This window comes from Coffea eugenioides, chromosome 5, assembly GCF_003713205.1.
Source record: "Coffea eugenioides isolate CCC68of chromosome 5, Ceug_1.0, whole genome shotgun sequence".
Taxonomy (NCBI): Eukaryota; Viridiplantae; Streptophyta; class Magnoliopsida; order Gentianales; family Rubiaceae; genus Coffea; species Coffea eugenioides.
Genome location: NC_040039.1, coordinates 11,352,851 through 11,372,731, shown reverse-complemented (window position 1 = coordinate 11,372,731; position 19,881 = coordinate 11,352,851). Strand labels below are relative to the sequence as shown.

Here is a 19,881-nt window from a genome sequence, read left to right as displayed (position 1 = left end):
AGTGAGAAGTGCGTATAGGTGTAATTAAATGCAATTTTGTGAAGTAGAAATCAAAATGAACAATAAGGAAAGGAAAATGTGAATTGAAAAGAATGAGTGAGTGATAAATGAGAATGAATGAACCTAAGGGAATGCATCAGGTCGGGTGTGGGAATGACTCCTAACTTTTTCGACTTCGATTTTCCCTTTGATTAGAAGGCAAAACTAGCGTGCTAAGGCTATCGAGTAGCCACACTCGCTCGTTTCCCTTATCAGAAGGGGACCCTCAAGCAAAATGAACCCTATAGCTAGTATGGGATGCAAAACCTAAGAATGAGGGGAAAGGGGTTCGAGGATCATGCCAAATGATAAAACTAAGAAAAATGCGTGATATGTGGTGAACAAGCAAATGATATGCTAATGAAAAGGGATGGCCTAATGAGCCATAACTAGCATTGGACTAGTGTGGTGACGTACATTCATCCATTCCATTCATTCATGGTTATGAAAGCAAGTAGACATGCCGAAACGCTCGTAAACACGTAGCACGTAGCACTTAGCATGCTCGACTAGATGCAAGAGCCTACTAAAGCAATTAAACATGTAGCAACAAAACAAGCAACCAAGGGGAAGGGGAAATGGACCAGATGCTCTCCGAGCCCTATCTATTACAAGCCAAGAGGTGTACACATACCCCATAAAAGCATAAAGAGAAAGGGGAAATGGACCAGATGCTCTCCGAGCACTATCTATTACAAGCCAAGAGGTGTACACATACCCCATGAAAACTTAAATAAAAGTAAAAGTAAGTAAATGCACGCAAGGAGATAAGGAAAGCGAAGTAGACAGGCATATTCACATAACACGTAGGAGCACGTAGGGTCAAATGAAGTGCAAAGAAGGGATAGAGTGTACCTCCCTTGAATTGACGCCCCAATGAAGTGAAATTATTCACTTACCCTCCAAAATAATAAAAAGGTCAAGGTACCACTTAAATTATCAAATAATCACATGAAACAACAATTAGATATGAAAAATGAAAGTTAAACACTAAATTGAGTCAACTAAAGTATTTACGTAGACAAACCAACCATGTACAAAGCAATTAATGCAAGAGGGACTTAATTAGAAGGACTGAAAATTTCTGAAAGAGAGTAAAATAAAATACCAAAATTGATGACTTAAGATGAGACCCATAAAAATCAAATGCAAAAATGTGATTAGAATACAAATCCAAGCTAAAAAATCTATTAAAACTTATTGAACCTCAAAATGCATCCTAAAACTCACTAAACGCCTTACCCAAAATCATGTCAAAGCAAACCAAAAGCAATTAAGATTCTAGAATGACAAAAGTGATTAAATTGTTCAAATAATTGGACCATAACAAGACAAGGGGGAACTTAGGGGGTTAAAGTGCAAGTGTTTTAGGACCTAATTGCAAGATCATGGAATGTAATTGGGCCTTTGTAGTATTACTAGAGACTAGAGGGAGCAAAGTGCAATTTTTGGAAATCATTTTCATGCAAACTCATGCAAACAACGTAGGAAGACAATTTCTGCAGCTGAAAACTTCTACAAACAACATGAATGTGCGCTGCATTTTACTTCCAAACTTGGATTTCATATTCCAAAACCCCCAAATTTGATCAAGACCTTTCAACCAAACATCACAAAACTAATCTAAACCTCATGACATACAATTTTAAGATTCATTCAACCCAAAATATAGCAGGAAACTGATGCAAAATTCTGGGGTTACATTCATATAAAACAGGTTTGGCAACCCGAAATTCATCTTCAACAGGTATGTGATCTTGATTCAGGTGGTTTAGACTCCAAGCAAGCCAACTCAAACACCATTTATTCAAATTCTTCTTTTCAATATAAGGCCGACAAACAAGCTGGGGGCGAAATTTGGTGGGCAATCGTGGAAAGGGAATCAGCAAAGAAAATGCAGCAAAATGATTCGATGGCTGCAACGAATGGGATTGTTATATTGCAGCTGAACTCTATTTCAAAACATGGCTCTACTTCATAGCATACATGCATACGGTACTCCAATCAAAAGATAAACAAATCAAACACTTTAGCTATGCAAAACTTCAACAAACGGACATGCAAGCCTGCTGCATTTTTTATTTCCAAACCCAAATTTCAGACACAAACATTCGGCTTTGTTAAAAAGAAAATTCCTGGTTTTCTGGTGTGATTTCTTTTCATTCGAACACCACAAATGACTTAAACAACACAGCCTTGGACTTGACATCCAATCAAGCAAAAGCGTAGACAGAAATGACGCAAACTCTAAACTTCAGACAGACTACAAACTTCAGCACCCCAAAACAGCATCAAGTTGAAATCTTAAACCAGAAAAACAAAGTTCAACATCCTAACCTACAAACAACAAAAGAAAAAGGAACAGCAATCCACGAAGTATTAGCAAAAATCAGCCCGAAACTTTTCATTTCTCTGAAATTTTCCATGCACCAGGTTCGGATGACATGTATTTCCTTACTCGGCTTTGTCAAAACACATACAAAATCTAAACACTCCAGCCCATGAGATCAATATCAACTGATGTAAAAGAGAGCAAGCAACAGAGAGCGAATCAATCAACCATGAGCCAAACACTCAAACAAGCAGCCACAGAAACAAAACGCAGCGGCAAAGATTCCCTACATCCTGATCTACATCTCATGATACTTGACTGGAAAAGAAATGAAAATATTACCTTAATCACCCAATGAAGCGCAGAATGATCAAGGATGAGGGCTAACAGATTCACCAGATCTTCGGGGAAGCACCAGTGGAAAACAGCGCCGCTGACCTGGTCACTTGGAGCTCCGATCCTTCCTTCCCTTCCAGATTTTCTTTCGGTTTCAATTCTCTCTCCAACCAGCCATTGTTACCCACTCTCCTTCTGTTTTTGCTTTCCCTTTTGTTGCCTCAACCGTCAGCTCCTAGATGAAGCCCTCTATTTTTCTTACAGTCGTCCCTTTCTAGCCTCTCTCTCGGTTTTTTCCTGTTTTTGCCGTCAACCTCACGGCCGCCTCCCTCTCTGTTTTTCCCCCTTTCCTACGCTGTTTTTCTTTCACCTCATCCGAGAACCTCTCCCTTGCGGCTGCTGGCTCCTCTTTTGCTTTTATATCCCAATTCAACCCTAAGAACCTCTGTCCTTTTCTGTATTTTGCAGCTTCAGGAGCCGTCCCAGGTTTCTTTGCAAACGGCGCAAGTCCACAGCTTTCATGCTGCGGCAACAATTTTTCCTTTTCCTTTTTTTTTTTTAATTAAAACAGAAATTAATAACAATAAAAATGAAATAAATGATAATAACAAAATTTTATAATAACAGAAATTGATATTGAACAGCAAATTACAACTTCCATTTTTCATTCCATTTTTATTTTTCCTTTTTTCCTTTCAATAATGAAATTAAATCCTAAACAACTAAAACATATTTTTTTTGAACACTTTTCTTTTTCCTTTGAGAAATTCTAGCTAAAATGGATAAAATAACTAAAACTAAAAGTAAATAAAAATAAAAATAGAACAAATAAAAACGAATAGTAAATAAATAAATAAATAATAAAACACCAAAATTTTGGTGTCTACAATATCTGTTTGTATTTTTCTTAACTATTTCCAAATTTTAAGGGATACTTTTAGAAATCTCCTGTAAAGTTTTTGACGACTTTGAAAAATGTCATTGGCCTCTTTTATTTTCAATTAAGTTATAACAATTTCAACTATTTAAAATATAAGTTAATATCATCATTGAGGATACAATCTAAGCAACAGTTTCAGAGAAGAGACCGTAAAATTTTCCTGTTTTCAGTATAGTAGAATCACATTTAACAATTGCTGAAAACCTCCGGTGATCCAATGCATCAGTCATTTTTAATATTAGTTATAGGTGATTGTATACACATCAACTATGAATATAAACATTATAACAACCTTTGGTTATAAGAAATACTATTTACCTAAATGTCTCTTTATATTTTCTAAAGTATTGCCAAATTTTGAGGGATAACTTTAGAAATTTTCCCTGAGATTTTTGACAATATCATTTAGCACCCTTAAATTTTGAGAGATGTCATTGACCTCCTTTTTTTTCAACATTTTCAACATATTTCAAGACATATGAGTAAAAATATATTAATTCAAGGCAAAAAACAAAGACAAAAAAATGCATGAAGGCATAAGTTTGATGTGATAAAATATACCAACAATGACTATCAGCAGTATGTTTTTTGGGGCCCAAAAAAATTAAAAATTTATTTGAAATGTGTTTAAGGTTCGGTGCCCTAAGGCACTGGATGAGGAATGAGCCCGGTACTATTTTTTAAAAGAAGGTAAAATTCTCGTGTGAAAGTGTTGCAATTCAAGAGGTGGGCACTAATTTAAAAACTTTAATATGGATCCAATTTCATTTTTTATGTGCTTATCGTGTGCCAATAGAGCATCAAATAACTTTCTTAAATGTATAGGCATTTTGGTTAACCGAAGGAGTTTTATAGTTGTTTAGAATCTTAAAATTCTTGTTATCCCAATCAATGGCTTGAGTATTAAAAGAAAAAAGAAAAGTTCTGAAAATTATACCAAAAAACTTATTTGAGATTTTTCTTAAGGTACAAACAGCTACTTTCTTAATCTTTATAGCTTTTCAGGTCATATTTATGAAATTTGTAATTTTTGTAGAAGTTTGAATTTTGTATCCAAATCATAACACAAAAACTATTACAGAATCACTCAACCCAGTTAAAAACTTATAATTTCACTTAACGAATTACATTGGTCAAGTTTTGAAATATTGAGGGATTAAATTTGTATGTTTTGACAATTAAAGAACCACGAGAAAAGGGCAATTTTCTGAAACAAGTTATCTTCTCTCTTAAAATAAATATTCTAATGATATATTTTAAAATGGGTTGAGAATGTTACAAAAAAGTTTAAAATAGGGGAATTCAATGATACTTTTTAAATTTTAAGGGTGTAAGTAATCTTGCTAGAAACCATAGGGATGGTTTATGAAATTATCCCAAATTTTACTCCTGATCCTTTTGCGTTGTTGGCAGCCATCGTAATGTCCATTGTAATGTCTAATTCTCTACAACTTGTGGATGTCTCAACCCAGGCCAAGTCTACATCTTATCCAAATTCCAAAGAATACCCACTCCACGTCTGCATCATATCCATAGAAATGCGGGGTTCCAAGATTTTTGGTATATTGGGGCACAATAATATAAGGAAAGGGAACATATTGACTCGAGATGGAGAGTGGTAGGAAAAGTTATCGATGTAAGTATTTCTAAATGATGTAAGAGTACTTTAACAAGTTGTAATTCATCAGTAAATAACTTGTACATCTTTATAATAGAAATGTTAGGGGGAAACACCTCGAGAGAGTCCATTAAAGAACCCAATATGTAAGTCAAGAACCCAACTCTGATCCAAAAGTGTTATTCTTGGTTTTGATGATCACAAAAGTTCGTTTATACTGACCAAGATTGATCAGGCCTGATGGAACAAGGAAAGCATATGTTTGATTGACTCCAGTCTACGATGCTTTGGATGTGGCAAACAAAATTGAAATAATATAAACGAATTTAGTCATTGTTTTGTTCCGATCAAAGATACTGTCTTTTAAGTATGTCTAGTTTGTCATTCTTGGTACTTTGAAATGTTTATCTAACCTCCTTCAAATACAAGTGTTTTTGTCTATCCAAGAATCAGGTTCAAATATGTCATGAAATGCAAGACAACCAAAATGAGAAGCAAAAACAGGACAATCAGGTCGGACGGCCGAAAGGAAACTGTTGGACGTCCGGAAGGATCGGACGCACACCTCGGACGCATATCAACCAGATCGGACGTCCGAAAAATTCCAAGATAACTTGCTAGCTCTCGGCCTACGATCGGACGCTGTGCTGTCGGACGACAAAAATCTCATCGGACGTCCGAACTTCAACTTGGCGGTTTTCGGACGTTTGGTTCGGACGATGATTTGATCGTCGGACGTCCGAAAGCCCCAACGGCTAGCTGACCCTTCATCTGCCTTCTATCCGTTGGAAGCTTTAATGAATCCCATTTTTGTTCCCCTTTAAAAGCAAACTGTTCTGAACGAAGGAAGGACTTTTGCACACTTTGTTTACAAGATCTCAAGAGATATTTTAGCTAGAAAATAGTCTCCAAAGCAAGATTTGTTTTAAAGTGGTGTGAATTTCTGGTGAGCATTTCTTTTGTGACTGAAAGGATCTTTAGTGTAGCTTTGTTGAGGGTTTTCTGAGTGATTGTAAAACTTCTTAGCTTGACTAAGTGAGGCTTAGGGCAAGGAGGAAGTGCTCCCTCCATTGTACATCTAGTTGATCTTCTTCCATCTAAGAGAAGTTGCTCTTCCTAGTGTGTGGTCTTCAAGTTTGAGGATAGCTTGGTAGACACTTGGTTTGATTCCCTAATTTACTTTTCTGTTTAATAAAATTCTCATTGCTTGTCTATACTTGTGCTTCTGATCAATATTGCTCTTGTCTTCTAATCTACTTGGTTGATCATTACTAGAAAAGAAGGTAAATTTTTATTAAAGAAAAAGTGCATAAATTTGGTTAAGATTTTAATCAACCCAATTCACCCCCCCTCTTGGTTGTCTTTGGGACTTACAAAAAGGTTAAACTATTAGGTCTTAGTCCCTTACTTACATATTAACCGCTCTTCTCCATATCTCGGATCAATGTGGGATACAATCCTTTAATCATAAACCTAACAAATCTCCCCCTTCATGAGTAACCCCCACATTAAATCCAAATTTACAAGCCCTTTTTTTGAACCCACTTTAAAACTTAATGCAAGTCCACATTTATCACCAAGGTCATATCTTCTCTCAAACATGGACCCACTCTTTTTCAACATCTAAACTTCATTCTGGACCCCTGCCAATTCTTAGCTTCTTGGTCTAACATCAACCGGACCTCCTGCCAAACTCATGGCACACCTAGTCCAACACCAACCAAACTCCTTGGCATTTTGGTCCACCATTAAGAAGAAAATTTTCACCTGGTCCAACTCCGAGAAGAATCCACTTGCCCATGAGTAACCCTGTCTCACAACCTGAAACTCTGATAGCAATTTGTTAGGGGAAAACACCTCGAGAGAGTCCACCAAACATCCCAATATTTAAGTAAGGAATCCAACTCTGACCAAAAAACTTAAGTTATTAGATCTTGGACCCTTACTTACATTAACCGCTCTTTCTCCATTTCTCGGATCAATATAGGACACAATCATTTACTCATGAACCTATCAGAATTTTAGGTTGCGAGATTGGGCAATGAGCAAAATTCGTGGTCGGATCCTAATTAACTATTGAGATCAAGAGGATTGGTAACTGTTACTAATTGAACAATTTAATGAGTGGTATCTTTGTTTCAATGACTTAACAGAAAACATTGATGGTAAAGGATGAGAAGTTGAAAAGCATGGAGATACTTGACAATGAATCTAGACAAGTAATTCAAGGGTCAAGGAAAAGGTGGAGTCCAATGTTGATTTTGGACGTGAATCGGTGGAGACTTTCTCACACCTCCAACGATCGATACTTCATCCCGGTGAATTTTAGATTTTGATTATATTTTTTGACTGGTGTGGCACGTGTCCCAAAAAAATAAAGAGATCTAATTTTCATGCGCCAGAAGACTCTGATAATTACAAGTTTTTTGTTTTAGGTGGAGTCTTGGAAACCATACATGGCGAGACAGTCCTGAGGATGGGAAGAAGTATGGTGATTTTACCACTTGGTTGCCTCAATGATCAGGGTTAGAGCTCATAGAAGGGGATCCCAGATTGCAAGTGGTGGTAAGAAGAAATCCTGCAAAGGGAGATGCTGAATTGAAGCACTTTTTCACGAGTCAACTAGAGGTTGGACTCGGGGTAACTACACATGTTCATTTGCCGATTGAATCAATTTGGTATCAGGACTGTATTGATTCAGGTGTGTAGTTCGGTACCATATTATTTGGTAGTTGAAGGCAAATGATTGCTAAAAGAAATTTTTGCCAAGGTGGAGATTTGTTAGGAAATTGATTTAATTTCTTTTAGATAAAATTCTTGTTTTGTGTGGAAATAATTAGTTTCCTAGTTGATTTTAGTTACTTGAAGTAGTAGTCAAAGAATATTCTATTTAGTTTAAAATTAGAAGTTATTTCCTATTCTATGCAACTCTAGGAATTAGAATTGGTTTTCTATTATTATTTGGGTTTTGACCAAATAATGTTCTCTATAAATGGGTGGGTTGGTATACTAAAAAGAGACACACAAAGGCATACAGGAGGCAACATGTAGCCTTATACATGGGGTGGTGAGAAAGGGTTCTTGGGAGATGAGAGATGCTATACAAGGGTTGGGTTTGGTTTCAAGTTGTATTCTTGTATAGGGTTTTCCTCTCATAATAAAGAACGGGTTTCTCTCCGTGGACATAGACTCAATGGTGGAGCCGTACCACGTTAAATATTGTGTGTTGTCCATTTCTCATGCTTGTGGCTTGTTCCTCATTAAATTGTTGTGCACTTGATGTCTTAATAGTTATGTGTTCCGTGTTTGGATCCTAACAAGAAATTTTTAAAATATAACAAAGAAATTACATTTTACTACTATTCATATCAGTCCGCACGTGATAGTTATATTAGACTTACGTGGCATTTTCTGATTCTTACAACTCAAATTTTTTTGCCTTGTTAACAAATTTGGATTGATGAATTATTAGGGTTCACAATCGTCCCTACACTCTGTCCAACCTAAGATATCCTGCTTGAAGTCATGGTACCTGATTCACGATCAAATCAATATAGTCACATCACTGTCCAGTAATTAAGTCATTCAATTATTTCAACTTTGAGGAGGATTGGCTTAGCTCAACCTTCTACAATTTGATGGACAAACAGACATTAATTTACGCTTTGCCCCTCTAAATTGGGTCTTAGAAACAATTTGCCTTCCAAATATTTTGAGTATATACAGTTGAGCTCCTACAATGACCAATCAAAGAATACAGATAATGTTTTATCCAAAAATTCAATGATAATGACATTAACGGCCAAGTATAATAGCTGTATGGTCAAAGAATCAGAAATATTCTAGGAATCTTTAAAATATGCAACGCTCCAGTCTTTGTTTCTAAATTATCAAGTTAGGGTGGATCCAACAATATTCATTGATCAAAAAAAGTTGAGAGAAAACATTTGAGTGTTCTCATTTCTCACACAAGAAAACCAAACCTAAAGCTATGTTTTTCTTTATTTATTTTTTTTCAATGTTTGTGTTTGGATAGGAGATTGTTTGAAATGTTATTTAGAATAATTATTGTAGCATTTTTTAAATGATCTAATGTATGTGAAATAAAAGATAGTTTAAAAAATAAAAAAAAATTGAATTTTATGATGCAAACAAATAATTTGTTTGTAAATAATGCCTATTCAAATGCACTTGTTTTCATACTCAAAACAACCTTTATAATGAGAAAAAATGTCCATGCATGTAAAAAATTGATGTATAGATTTAAGGGTTTCATGTATTGTGTTCTGAATACATTCCAAGTCTTCGGTTGTTAGGGAGAAACATCTTAGAGAGAGGCTATCAAAGAACCTAAAATGTAAGTCAGGAATTCAATTGTGAGCTAAAAGTTTAACCTTTTAGATTTTGGACCCTTACTTATATATCAAATACTCTTTCTCTATCTCTCAACTAATGTGGGATACAATTCCTTACACATAATCTAACAATATTTCCTTTCATAAGTAATCTCTCACATTGAATTCAAGTTTACAAACTCTTCTCTGAGCTCACTTTAATACTTAACACAAAATCATCTTAACACATAAGGTCACCTCATTTTCCACTCATGGACCAACTCTTTTCAATATCTAAACTGGATTTTGGACCCCTGCCAACCCTTGACTCTTTGGTCTAACGCCAACTGGACCCTCTGCCAAATCCATAGTGCACCTGATCCAACACCAGTCAAACTCCATGATACTTTGGTCCACCACCCATAAGAGAATTTTTATCAGTTCAATTCTGAGAAAAATTCACTTGTCCATGAGTAATTCAGATTCATAACCAGAAAATTTGATATCATTTGTTAGGCAAAAACACCTTTAGGAGAGATCCCTTGGGATTGAAACATGGAACAAATGACCATTGAAAAATAAAAAACACAGCAATTTAATTAGAAACAAGCCACAAACATGAATGATAAATGACACACAAGATTTAACGTGATTTGTTAAGAAATTGATTTAATTTCTTTTACACAGATTTCTTATTTTGTGTGGAAGTAACTAGTTACCTAACTGGTTTTAGTTACTTGAAATAGTAGTTAAGAAATTTCCTATTTTGATTAAGATTAGAAGTCATTTTCTATTCTATACAAGTTTAGGAATTAGTAATGGTTTCCTATTGTTATTTGGAATTTTTGCCAAATAATGTTATCTGTAAATAGGTGGGATGACATATTATACAAGAGACACACAAGAGGTGACATATAGCCTTATATATGGGTGATGATATAGGGTTCTTGGGAGATGAAAGATGGTATACAAGGGTTGGGATTGAGTTCAAATTGTATTCTTGTATAGGATTTTCCTAATAAAGAATAGGTTTCTCTTCGTGGGCGTAGGTTCAATAATGGAGGCGAATCATGTTAAATATTATATGTCGTTTATCTTTTATACTTGTGGTTTATTTATCATTAAATTGTTATGTATTTGATATCTCAATAGTTGTGTGTTTCGCACTTGGATCCTAACAAGTGGTATCAGAGTTTGATTGCGAGATTGGGTTACTCACAAGCACTTGGATCCCAACAAACTGAATGGTTGGATCAAGAGTTTGGTGGTTCAAGGTTAGATCCTGGTTAACTATTGAGATCAAATGGATTGATAGTTGTTACTAATTAAATAATTTAATGAGTGATATCTTTGTTTCAATAGTTTGGCAAAAAGCATTGATGGTGAAAAATGGAAAACTGAAAGGCATGGAGACACTTAACGGTGAATCTAGGCAGGTGATTCAAGTGTTAAGGAAAAGGTGGAGTCTAGTGTTGATTTTGGATGTGAATCGGTGGAGACTTTCTCATACCTCCAATGGTTGATATTTCATGCCGGTGGCTTTTAGATCTCGGTTATGTTCTTTAGGTGGTGTGGCATGTGTTCTAGAAAAACAAAGAGATTTAATTTCCAGGTGCCAGAAGATTTTGACAGTTACAAGTTTTTTGTTTTGGATGGAGTTTTAAATATTACACATGGCGAGACAGTTCTGAGAATAGAAAGAAATATGGTGATTTTATACTTGATTGCCTTAATGATTAGGGATAGAACTCACAGAAGGGGATCTCGGATTGCAAGTGGTGGTGAGAAAAAATCTTATAAAGGGATATGGTAAATTGAGGCACCTTCTCATGAGTCAACTGGAAGTTGGATTTGGAGTAACTACATATGTTCATTTGTGTCAGGACTATATTGATTCGGGTGTATAATTCTGTAACATATTATTTGATAGTTGAAGGCAAATGGTTGCTAAAAGAAATTTTCGTGAAGGTGGAGATTTGATAGGAAATTGGTTTAATTTCTTTTAGACATGTTTCTTATTTTGTGTGAAAGTAAATAGCTTTCTAATTGGTTTTAATTACTTAAAGTAGTAGTCAAAGAATTTCTTATTTTGTTTAAAATTAGAAGTTATTTACTATTCTGTATAAGTCTAGGAATTAGCACTAGTTTTCTGTTGTTATTTGGATTTTTAGCCAAATAATATTATCTGTAAATAGGTGGGTTGACATACTACACAAGAGACACATAAGAGCACACAAGAGACGACATATAGCCTTATACATGGGTGGTGAGAAAGGGTTCTTGAGAGATGAGAGATGGTATACAAAAGTTGGGTTTGGATTCAAGTTATATTCTTGTACAGGATTTTCCTTTTATAATAAAGAGCGGATTTCTCTCTGTGGATGTAGCTTCAATGGTGGAGTCAAACTATCTTAAATATTGTGTGTTGTTTATCTTTCATACTTGTGACTTATTTTTCATTAAATTATTGTGTGTTCCGCACTTGAATCCTAACATGATTTGATGCCATCATTGAATTTATGTTCACGGAGAGAAATCTATTTTTTATCATGAAAGAAAAACCCTATATAAGAATACAACTTGAATTCAATACCAACCATTATATACCATCTCTTATCTTCTAAAAATCCTCTCTCATTCTTTGTATAAGGCTACATATCGCTACTTCTAAGATTTATTTTACCAAAAATAGAAAAAGCAAGTGAAGGTGACAATAGTACAAGATAAAACAAAGATTAAAAAAATTAGAGAAGAAAAGATTGAGAAAAAAAGAAAAGAAAAATAAGAATAAAGAAACTAAGTACTAGTGGTCAAACCACTACTTTTAGAGTAGTTGGTCACCGGGGAGAGTTTTAAAACTCTCTTTGGATGTAGGATCAAATCCCCCCTTTGGGTCCCCACTTCCCTCTCCCCCTTCTTTTGACCCCTTTGGATCCCCCAATTCCCCCACTCCCCCTCCCCAACAAATTTCACCAGTTGGATGGTGGTTCAGTCTCCTCTGAATTCTCCCTTTAACCTCTTTAGGTCCCTCTTTCCCCTCTCCCTAGCAGTCTCCTCCCCTCTTCCTCCTTCTTCTCCCTTTGATTTTTTTGGATCCCCTTTCCTTAACATAGAGTAAGAGCAAATATAGAATAAAATATATAATGTGCCAAAAAAAAAAAAATACTAGTGATCAAAACCATAGATTGGGTCTCTCCTTATTTCCCTTCCCCCCAGGTCAAAACCAAAGATTCAACAAAAATTTATTTAAACAACCACACAAATTTGGAGAACAAGCTCATATATGAATCAATCTAGTAATTATCCAAGAACAAGTTATGTCTCCATACCATTGCCGCCGCCAACTCTGTTGTCAATCGCCACTGCCTCCATTGCTTTTTTCATATTTCCTCGCTATCCCTTTTTCTCTGTTTCAAACACACACCGACAATGATGAACAGGCCTTGTAACAATTTGTTTTTGGGATTTAATAGCCCATGAAATTGGGAAATTACCCTTCTATGAATTGGAATATGATTTTCTATCCATAATCTGATCTACCCATATTTGTCAATGGGTGATTTTCGTTGAGTCCATTTATGATTGAATATGAGCTATTGCATCAGTGTGTGTTTCTAATATTTCAAGGAGTTGTCCGAAGACTTTGGAAGAATTCAGTTTCGATTTAAGCACGTTTTTACCCACATTTTGTGTTTTTTTTTTATATCAAGTTTATTGAAATATTGAAACGTTAAGGCTCAAACCTTGAAAAAAAAAAAACTTTAAAACTGACATTGGCAATTGGAGCGGGATGCTTCAACTCTGGCGTCTTGTTGGGACAAGTCACGGTTTTAGTGTCTTACTGTATACTGTATACGGGGAAGGATGAAGAAAGATAAGTAGTAACGTACAAATTATGGTTTTAGTACTATTTGATTGCATAAGGGGAAGGAAGAAGAAAGATAACTGGTAACAGATTTTTGATGGGCATTCTCGGAGTTTTGTCATATATTTGCCGTGACATTACAGCCAGTTTGTAAATCAACGTTAGTTGACTGACACAGCCACACAGGGATGTTTTTGTTATGGAGCTTTGAGTTTGAGGGACCTTTTCGTAGTTTTGTTAAAAATGAGGGGCTGGTTTGTTATTTGATCAAACCATAGAGGAAGTAAATGTAATTAACCCTAAAATTTTAGGAAAAAGGGGAATAAAAGGGTACAAGGAAAAGGAAAATCGTATCAGGTAAGAGCCAGCAAGGAATACAGAGCACATTACAAGAAACAAAGAACCATATGCAATTATAGATGATCAGAATAGCCAAAAAGCAAGTACAAAAGGAAAAACAGATGGATAAAGGAACGAGACTCCATTAATTGATTAATTCTCACTGACTCTCAAAACAGAATTGATAATAGCAGATTTCATGATTGTAGTAGTAGTTGATATCCAGCTATTGAATTTATGAAAAACAAGGGATCATGTAATCCATTATCACTGTTCAATGCTGACATACTATTCAATCATGGAATGTTATCTAACACATCTTCAAGAAAACGCCTCAAGGAAGAAAAGGATGATCCTCCTTCATTAGGAGCCAACCTGCTCTTCTCTTTCATTTCCTTCACCTTCTCTCTGATTTCATTCTCAGGATCCATGAGATGTTTAATCCCTCTTTCAATCACATCTGCACTCAAAATCTCACTACTCACACCCAGTACGAAATCCCTTTTGAAATCTATTTTGATCTCCACTGCCATTGCCAAGTCTTTCACCATTAGGAATGCATTCTCCTGCTGCTCTGCATAAAGCGGCCAAGTTGCCACTGGCACACCGCACCAAACGCTTTCCAATATTGAGTTCCAACCACAGTGAGAAACAAAGCCCCCCACAGCAGGATGGGATAGAACTGCCGCCTGTGGTGCCCATCCAATAACTTTTCCAACAGCTGCAGTTCGCTGCAAGAACCCTTCTGGCATGACTTCATCCAGGTTCTCATACTCACTTGGAAACTCAAATTTTTCTTTAGGTGAAGGCCTTCTCAATGACCAGAGGAATCGATATCCACTGCGCTCGAGTGCATAGGCAATTTCCTTCACTTGGTCACCATCAAAACTACCTCCACTACCAAAGCAAAGGAACACAACAGAACATTCTGGCTGAAGATCTAGCCATTTCATAATCATCTCAGTTTCTTGATTTTGACTATTGCTTCCCTTCAGATTCAATACAGGCCCTACTGCATATACTGGTGGGATGGTTTTATCATTGCTCAAGGCGTGAATCGCATGGGATTCAAACTCAAGGAAAGTGTTAATTATGATTCCCTTGGTCTTCCTGTATCTTTTTGCCTGATCGAGGACCATGTCGACACCTCCATCCTTCTCCAACAATGCAGATGACAAAAGTTTAGCTGGAACAGGATTGATGTAAGTAGGCAAAGCTAATTCAACGTCTGAATTCTCGTAATGGCTCACAGCTTCATTGAGATCATCCCTCAGACTTTGCAACTGGAATAAAACGCCGAGCGTTGCAGCACCACCTGGGTAAAATATATAGGAAGGAACCCCAAATTCATTGGCTACATCAATCAAAGAGGTGCAAAACATGTCTATGACGATCCCACCAAGATGCGACGAAACAGAATTGGATATTTCAGCAAGAACCTCCCTCACACAACTTTTATGGTTGTCGATAAATCGAAGGAAAATCGAAAGAAAAGACGACAATTGAGAAGAAGGCTCTTCTTTCATGAGCTCAAGGTACCTTATGTGCAAATTCGGAGTTTCTAACAACGAATTTGTGTAGCTACTGACTTTTGGATCAAAAGGCAGCTTCATAATCAGGACGGTGATCGATAATCGTTCATCACATTCAACGAGAAGCTTTGCTAGTTCAACACATGATACTAAGTGGCCAATCTCTGGTACAGTAACGAAAACCAGCTCTGCTTTTTTCATTTCTTTCGTTTTCTCTGCTAACGAAAACGGCAGATGGGATGTGCTTATGAGCAAAGTTCGGTGTGGATAGATTTGTGGCTCTGTTGGGCGGAAAATGGGAAACCAGAGGAGTAATAAATGATGGAGGAAAGGGAAATTGAGAAGTAGCGACAAAGGAAGTAAACGGTGGATTAAAAGAGAGAGATCGTCGATTGTGGGGAGAAAATTGGGGACAGAGGAGGAAAGAAAATTTGGAGAGTGGAGACACACTCAAAATTACGTAAAATTGTATAAATATTATAAGAATTTAAGGGGGCAGTGGGACCCAACGGCCCGTGCCCCCAATGCCCCTACCTTAAATCCGTCCCTGGTTATTATCACAATTTTAAGAGGAATTAGACCCCGCCTTCAAGCCTCTCAAACCCCTAGTTTTGACTTTTTAACCAGTATCTCTGTCCAAGCAAGCTTCTCATGTCTTACTCCTATTATTTGTCAAGCATATCAATTAAAAAAAAGGGTGCCTAGTATTTGGCACTCGTTTCAATTAGGCGCCCTTTTCAATGATAAATTGGTTATGTTTTCACATTTCAAATTATGACTAATGCAATGAACAAATGACTTAATTTTTTTCTATGGACAAAACTATGTAAAACCAACTAAGGGCCTGTTTGGAACCCCAAGTTTTTAGAAAGTTTGTATAATACTAGTTTTTTAACAACTTTTGCTACAGGAACCCCAAAAAACTTATCAAAGTTTTAAACCTACACACCTCAAAAATTTTTTGAACAAAAAATCTAATACACAAAAAAATTTGTTCCAACCCACCACTCCAACCACCACCTCAACCATCTCTCCTGGTGCCGCCGGTCACCTCAAAAAAAAAAATTTTTTCTGACCCTCTCCTCCCCTCCCCCTTCCCCTCTCCCTCCCGCGCCACCCTCCCCCTCCCCCTTTGCGGTCTGGTCGTAGATCGCAGCTAAGGGAGGGAGAGAGTGGCGGGGAAGGGAGAGGGGAAGAGGGGAGGAGAGGAGAGAGGGAGAGAAAAAACTAAAACTAAAAATAAAAATCCATTGCGATCATCTTCCTCTGGCGTCGGAGTGCGAGAGGGAAGGGAGATGAGAGGGAGAGAGGGAGAGGGAGGAGGGGAAGAGAAAGGGCCAGAAAATTTTCCCATGGCATGAGTCGGGCGACTAGATTCATGGCTGGAGGGAGGGGGCAGGGTGGCGGGAAAGGGGGAGGAGAGTGGGGAGAGAAAAAGCCAAAGGAAAAATCCATGGCTGCAAGTTCTCATGGTTGCTGACGGCGACGGGGATGGGGGAGGAGAGGGAGAGGGAGAAGAGGGGGAGAGAAAAAGAAGGAAAAAAAATTTCCATGGCTGCTGGTTTTTGCCGGTCAGAGGCAGAGGTGCCGGGGGAAGGGAAAGGGAGAGGAAAGAAAAGAAGAAAGAAAGAAAAAGAAAAAGAAAAAGAAAAAGAAAAATAAAGAAAAAAGTTTTTCATCCTAAAAATTTTTCTTACAACTTCTACAGTAATCTATAGTAAAGTTTTAAACAAACATCCAAAAAACTCACCTTCCAAACAAGCCCTTGTAAAGGTAGCAGAGTCAATGATGTAGGCACTGGATCCCAAATAACTAACATGAAGGTAAGTAATGTTTCTACAATTTTAGAAGACAATATGAAATGGTCAAAACCTCGATGGCAGTTTCTAAAATTATCCCAATAATATAAGGAAAAGGGAAAATTGACCCAAAAAAATCCCTTCCAAGTTGTGGCTTATATCACATGAAATACTTGTGTCACGGTTGCATAACATACTTGTATCACCGTCCAATAGGCCCCGATTGTATCTCAACTTCTAGCAGAACTGGCTATGCTCTAATTTCTGCAGTTTCATGGAAAATTTGAGGTTAATTAATTACACTTTGCCCCTCTAAATTGGGTCTTAGAAACAGTTTGCCCTCCAACTACTTTAAATATGTACACTTCAGCACCTACTATGATCAATCAAAGAATAGAGATAATCTTTTGTTTAGAAATTTCAATGATAATGACATTAAAGGCCACCGACAAAGGCTGTATGAACAATGTGTTACCCTTTACATGAGTACATAAAGTACTTACTAGGTGGAGAAATAACATGCTGATGTGACATGTATGCAAAGCGCCTCTCTCTCTAAATTATCAAGTTAGGTGGATGCAGCAATATACGATCAGAAGATGCTGGGAGAAAAGTCTTGAATATTCGCATATGACCAAACCACGTTAAGCTATGTTTTCTCTTTTTTCAGATGCCGTTTCAATACGCAAACCTACCTTTATTTAAAATATATAAAAGGGGGAAGGGGGAATAGCTACAGTACAATCATGGGTCGATTTCGATGGTAATTTTGATGACTTCGTGGGGTGTCTTGGTCTTTCCACCATACGTGACCTGCAATGTGTTCTTGCCTCTTCCGTCCTTCTATTATTGAGTTTGTTTGGACAACTTGCTTTTGGAATAAAAATTTCAGATTTCATTTTGCTTGCATTATACACACAATTTTCAATCATCATTTTATTTTACATACATCACATTATAAAAAGTGCTATAATAACTAAATCAAATAAATCATCCAAATAAATTCTTATCCAAACAAACTCATTGCTTCTGTTATTACAATCACAAATCAGATATGTTCGATATTATAATGGCCTACAAAGATATTGCGCTTTAATGGCCCTGCACCATCCCTGCTTTAGTTGTCGTCTGCCTTCAGCCTTTCCTCTGTCCGTGTTCCCATCGTTGTGCAGCACTAGAAAGATATATAAAATGGAATATATTTACCTTATTATCCTTGTACAACCTTTACTTTGCTATTCCTGCCCTTATAGTTTATTTTCATAACATAAGTTCAATGTGCCTTTTAAAGTGTTTACCCTTATGGTACATTTGTCCATGTGTGGGTTCCACGTACTTTGTGCTCGAGTGTCTGCCTTTGTGCAACAATTTGAATTGGTCATTTCTTACACAGAGTTTCAGGTTGCTCATTAATTATTGATAGTAATTGTTTATCCTACTCATTTTTAATTAGTTATATTTTAGATATTTGTCATTTTTCAACCCACTACGCATTTTTTTCCTTCCTTACAAATTATCAAGGTTCTATATGTGTCGTTTTTCAACCCACTATACATTTTTATCCATTCTTACCAGTTATCAAGGTAATTTCTTTATCTCAGACCTATTATCATACCGTCTGAATTTTTTCCCTTCATGCTTTTTGTCCCTCCTTTATACATATTTGCTTTTAGTATTTGTCTATCACGGGTCACGGTCGCATCGCGGTCTTGATTATTCCACATTCGTTGTGGCATATCGGTTGAATATCGGATGATACACACATTATAGCACATGAAAGTTTCAAAAAATTTTTAAAAAATTACTAAAATTAGAAAAATACCATAAAAGACATAATTTAAAAAATATCTGAGTTGACTAGAATATATCGACCGGTATCATGCATCACAAATTCGAATAGACCAATAACGATCGAGTCAGAGCGAGTCATCATGGACATAATAATATCCACAATTCGGGGATCGGTATCGTATCTATCATCTCCGTTCCGGTTACGACTAGGCTGATACGTATCGGTATTGGCCGATATTGCGAACCATGTCAACTAGTAACACCTTCTTGCAACACAGCCGAATCATCTGTATTCAGTTTAGCAAACTCAGGAGACGGAAATTGCCACTTAACCATTTTAGAGAGCACCCGTGGCCGATGATATGTCAATGCAGTAATGACATCTCTCCAATTAGCATGCCAATGACACGTTTTAATGGAACCACCACATCTTGAACCACCAAATGAAAAATCTGCACGACAACAATCCTCCTACTAAAACCGTACCACCTTCTCAAGCATGGCAGGTATCTTGATTGGCTCCATCTATAAGAGTAAACTGTGCTTTAACTGCAATCAAAAAGTGAAAGGCAGTATGCAGTAAGTACCAATTATTGCAAATAGAACAGCCCGCACCACAACTAGGTGTGAGTAAATGCTGCAAAAGACATACTCTGCTCTCAATGCCGCAGTAAAATTGTCACAATTTGGTCCCATCATTTTTGGTTTAGCACTATAATACTCCCTAAACTTTTACCAATTCCGAAGTTTAATTAATAAGTTTAGCTATTCACTGTTACTATTAACTGAATTGTAAGTCTACATTGCCCTTGCTAGTCCATTTCACAGTCACGGATTGTATTTGACCTACAAAGTACCACGTAGAAGATTAGAATAGCAAAAGAAAGGGTGAAAGGGAAAACAGAAGAAAGCCTAACAAGCAAAAACAGAAAAAAGCACTGATTTTCAGAGTGAAA

The 19,881-nt window shown here is 36.7% G+C and overlaps 1 protein-coding gene across 1 annotated transcript; it reads right to left on the bottom strand.

Moving 5' to 3' along the window:
- Positions 1 to 13,884: 13,884 nt before the first annotated feature.
- Positions 13,885 to 15,547, bottom strand: LOC113770522 (anthocyanidin 3-O-glucosyltransferase 2-like). Its single transcript, XM_027315000.1, has one exon. The coding sequence runs from the start codon at positions 15,534 to 15,536 to the stop codon at positions 14,100 to 14,102; it is 1,437 nt and encodes a 478-aa protein (XP_027170801.1). The 5' UTR covers positions 15,537 to 15,547; the 3' UTR covers positions 13,885 to 14,099.
- Positions 15,548 to 19,881: the final 4,334 nt, after the last annotated feature.